Source organism: Microchirus variegatus, assembly GCF_963457635.1.
Source record: "Microchirus variegatus genome assembly, chromosome: 1".
Taxonomy (NCBI): Eukaryota; Metazoa; Chordata; class Actinopteri; order Pleuronectiformes; family Soleidae; genus Microchirus; species Microchirus variegatus.
The window spans coordinates 11,640,758-11,645,738 of record NC_139802.1 but is presented as its reverse complement, the minus strand read 5'-3'; the positions used below and the strand labels follow the sequence as shown (position 1 = coordinate 11,645,738).

General features: G+C 40.0%; 1 protein-coding gene across 1 annotated transcript; it reads left to right on the top strand.

Moving 5' to 3' along the window:
• Window positions 1–1,420: 1,420 nt before the first annotated feature.
• prelid3a (PRELI domain containing 3A) lies at window positions 1,421–4,657 on the top strand (the record flags this gene model as incomplete). Its single annotated transcript, XM_083897350.1, has 6 exons — window positions 1,421–1,546; window positions 2,410–2,578; window positions 3,474–3,563; window positions 3,904–3,974; window positions 4,250–4,352; window positions 4,598–4,657. The coding sequence occupies exons 1-6, from the start codon at window positions 1,515–1,517 to the stop codon at window positions 4,655–4,657; spliced, it is 525 nt and encodes a 174-aa protein (XP_083753476.1). The 5' UTR covers window positions 1,421–1,514.
• Between the last annotated feature and the right edge of the window lie 324 nt (window positions 4,658–4,981).

Sequence of the window (4,981 nt, the reverse complement as noted above, 5' to 3'; positions counted from 1 at the left end):
CACTATATCATAACACTTATTCTATATTTTACTTTGCTGTTGAATTGTATTGTATTGATTGATGTATGTGATTAATGGTATCTACATGAGCCTTCACATTTTAATTTTGTGTTGTATTGTTGTACATATTGTGCATATATACAAACTAAACGTATATTGCGGCCTGGTACCCTAATTTGAAAGCAGTATCACTGCATATCCTGTTTGATTGTGACTGTCTCCGTGTGGCTTGACGCAGCTGTTCTCCTGTGATGCCACCGAACAGATGATGGAAAGATGCTCTACGCATGCGCACAATGGAGGCGGACGCGGCATGGTTGTTTTATAAGAACTGGATAGAGCAGAGCCCCCTCTCTGCCTTGAAGACAATTTTGTCATGGTGGCCACTCTGGGTAATGCAACGAAAAAATAGTAATTGGGCAAAAAGCAATTTTCCCATAGACCATAATAGTAAAAGCGATGCCTGTGGGCATAGGCTTTTATAGATCTTTATATTCGACATTTTTGATTCATGGAGTTTCATATGTGTAAAACCTTCCTAAAGGCCATAAAAAGTCAAGAGAAATATTATAGTGATGTCACAGCTGTGTACAATCATAGCAAAGCTTGGTCATGTGGCATCTCCTGAACGGCGCTACTGTTCAATGAATCAAACTTCAATGTGATTTAAAAAAATGTATTTGCTCCATACAACACAAATCATTCAAACTTCCTTCTCATTTTATCAACATTTTTTGGACCAAGCAAATTGAAAAAAAAAATTGAATCCCGTTGTATTGTATGTATAGGAACAGGTACTTTTATTTTGAAATTTTCAGGGATCGGATGTATTTGAGTGTGGATAGTACATCCATGGATGCGGCAGCAGAGGGAGGGACATCGGTTTTGTAAAGTCAACGACACGAAAGCAGAGGAGACAAGGAAAGGTAGCGACTTTGCCTTCAAAATAAAACTAATTTAAAAATACAATGTTTAAAATGTGTTATTCACACTTTTAAAAATGACTAATTGTCAAATTGCACAAGTAACGGTTATATAATAATACAATAAACAGTGCATCGACACTTGTAAGGAAAGCTGCGAAAGAGATGATGAAAACAGAGCTTTATTTTGATATTCATGGCTGTATCTCAGATCTCACTGTGTCTAACTGGACGAATGGCAGCTCCGCTAATGCACCGGCTTTTCTCTGGTCTTTCCTCTCTATGTGTGGGCTACGAATGCAGTTGTTATTATCTATAGATTATTTGTTTGTTTGTCTCTTATTCCGGGATTTATACAACACCAGGAGTGACGCAGAGCATTCTGCGCAGTCGTTACTGAGGTTGAAATGGGGAGAAAAGCAGAGATTCGCTCTTTGGACTGATCTTCCATCATCACAGGCCCCAGCAGTCTATGATCAGTGGAGACACTTCCTCGCATGAAGATGATCCGATGAGAGACACTTTCAAAGGACAAGGGGTTCTTGTTTTGTAGCGCAAAGGTGTCGGAAGGGTTTGTTTTTGAAAAAGAAAATGAAGATCTGGAGCACGGAGCATATTTTCAGGTTAGTCGCGCTCATCATTAGAGTTTAGATCATTAATGAACGGAAAGTGACTGGTTTAATGAACTATAATGAACGATGGGATCTTCAAACTCGAGCTGAAAGTCATGACTTCACACTCCTAAGCTATTACACAACAAACGAAGTTGTCCACATATGGAGGATGAAACATGACACATGACAACTAAGTAGATGAATAAATATATAAAATATAATAAACAAGTAAACAAAGGACACCCTGAATCAGCTGGTGCTAACTGTCGCTAGCATCCGTTGCTAACATTAGCTGTGTAGCCTTGCTGTGAATGTATTATACTCATCATTAAAATGTTCATGCTGTGATGCTGACTCATATTTTTTTTAAATAGTTTGAGAACGAGAGAATGTTTAGACAAGTTTCAAACCTAAATCATCACCATCAATCTGCTTCAATGAATTTCTTGTCTCATATTATATACATCACTGTCTTCTCTGTCAAGACACTCAATGACTGTAGTCAAAACTACAGTTTCCTCTGTCCACCATGGAGTTGGTATGAGGGTGTCACAGTATGGGAGGGTTCAGTTATCATGCTTGGATGCCATGTTGGAAGAAATAATGACGTAAAAACAAAACATACACAATGATCTACTTGTAGGGTACGTTATTGGCCAAACAAGACGGAGCAGTGAAACCTCATCAACTTAACTCAATCAAGTCCTGTTGTCTACAGATAACTCCTGAAGACTATGACCTCGGTGACTAAGAAACCTTCACAGACAACACAAGGAACATTCTTCCTGTATTGCAGTTCAAGTGGTCTTTTGAATATACTCTGTTTCTACATTTCTTCTCATTATTATTATATTGCCCTCGTTTGTGTACAGTTACCCATGGGAGACAGTGATCAAGGCAGCAATGAGGAAGTACCCTAACCCCATGAACCCTAATGTTGTCGGGGTGGACGTGCTGGACCGCAGTCTGGACGCCGAGGGACGTCTACACAGCCACAGACTGCTCAGCACAGAGTGGGGCCTGCCAGCCATCGTACGAGCGGTCAGTTATCAGCCCACAGACACTCCATTCAGATGCATAGAAACTAACATTGGTGCACGCAGAAGTCAGGATAAAGATATGGGTTTCTAAATAAAACGGTTGCAGAAACACACACGACAGCCGGAGCCTTTTCTGCCTCAGTCCTGTGTGTATTTTGTGAGGGAAGTCTGTAGACAAGTAGCTGGTCTTTGTGTTATTTGCTCTGTGATATATACCATTTTTATTTTTACAAATAGACTATAAATAAAAACACTATTATGGCTTTTACATAATTTTTCGCATTTCCTTGTTCTAGTTGTTTGTTTGCATAATTTATGTATAAATAACTGGGCCTGAAATGAACTTCCCCTGTTTCAAAGACCAGCAACCACCACTATCAACACTGTCCTGTAGAAACCAGTGGTTGAAAGTGGTTCCTGTAAACAGGGTTCCTACGCAGTAAGGAAATTTAAAAAGGGAAACGAGTATGGAAAAATGTTTGTATTGTTTCCAGACTATTATCTCACTTTCTAAAGTAAAATATTAATAAATACAAATCAAAACAAGTTACTAACGCAAAGTAGCCTACCTGTAGATGATATGAAACGATTCAAGCTGGCTGTAGAATGGTGTCAGGTTAACATGGTTACCGTTTTCCATACCTGTCGTCGAGCCAGCCACCTATTGTCAGCCGTGACAGTGTCATGGCTCAATGCAAGTTTTCCAAGGGCTGGCTTCGTGAAGAACGAGTGAATGATTTTATAGCCATTTATTTAGTCATTAATTTTATTTATTTAACCAAGAAGTCTGGAAAAGTATGGCATTTTGAAATTGAAAATGTGTAGGAACTCTGTGTGAAAGTTGTGTCATGTTCTCGGTGCTGGTTTCACATTAAATGCTGTGTGTGTGTTTTCAGATCCTGGGAACCACTCACACACAAACCTACGTGAAGGAACACTCCATAGTCGACCCAGAGGAGAAAAAGATGGAGTTGTGCTCCACAAACGTATGTTTTTATTAAACCTAGCATCCGGCCACAGCTTTCATCCACATTGGTTACACAGCATTGATTCAACAATGTAATTGAGGCAGTTTGATTTATTGGACCCAAGGCACAGAACACACTCAGAAGAGATTACACATGTTTTTAAAGAATCAGGAGAGCAACTGAAGCTGCCAAGAGCAGTGGATAGGAAAATGTATCACTACACAATGAAAAAAGTCAAAAGGAAGCACATTATCTAATTTGCAGTGATTAATGGATTGTGCTTAGGTACTAAACCATCAGGCAGTAGTGCATCCTGTTAATAAAAGATAATAAAATGTGAATCAATTTTTTGTTCCAGATCACTCTCACCAACTTCATATCAGTGGATGAGAGGCTTCTTTACAGACCACACCCAGAAAACCCTGAAGTGTAAGTACATACAGTATTGCCATTTTTGTGAGGGAATACAGGGAGTGAGTGTACAGGTAATATAAACAGCTATACATTCAAGCTGCACTAAGAGTTTTAACTTCTGTTTCCGGTTGTTGTTGTTTGTCTGTGAGCAGCATAACTCTTTCAATTTGTCGGCATTTTATGAAATGTGGCTTGTGGTTCAAGCAATAAATTAGCTTGATGAATGCTCTCAGTGCTTTCTCCAGTTACTCTCTATCTCTTTTTTTTAACACCTCCCTCTTGCCCCTCAGTACCGTTCTGACCCAGGAAGCCATCATTACAGTCAAGGGAGTTAGCCTGAGCAGTTACCTGGAAGGAATGATGGCCAGGAGAATGTCAGCCAATGCCAGGAAGGTAAAAAACAAAACAAAAAAACAACACATTTCTATCAATACAGTTTTGCCACATTTCACATGTTCTCTGAATGCCAGCAACAAGAGCATCACTGATGGTTCCTTTGCACGTTGTCTTACTGGGACTCCACTGTCTTTCTGCTGTTCCAGGGCCAGTTTCACTGGACATGCAGTCAAAAGTGGCTGATTCCAGTGGTACTAGCCTGCTGCCTCTTCTGTAATCGGTTTCTCTCTGTCAATCTGTAGGGTTGGGATGCTATTGAGTGGATTATTCAGAACTCTGAAAGAGAACGTACCTCTCTGTGATGTTTACTAACTCTGGTAACTCTTTGCTTTCCTTTGCAACTTTGTCTACTAGTCTTGCCATTTTGTAATGAGCATGCTCCATTCTCTCTTTATCTGGACTATTTAGTACAAGTGCATGTGTCACATAACGCTCGTTTGTTTTCATACACAGGGCTGCAGCTCTACAGTGACGACTTCTCTGCCTGTCGACTCCCTTAGAACCACATGGGATCCTCAGCATCCTGGGACTCCTATATACACACACAGCTGTCCTTTTATGGACTCACATTTTGACGTTCATATGGACAGCCCAACCAAAGCCGTATCCCTAACCTTAACCAATTA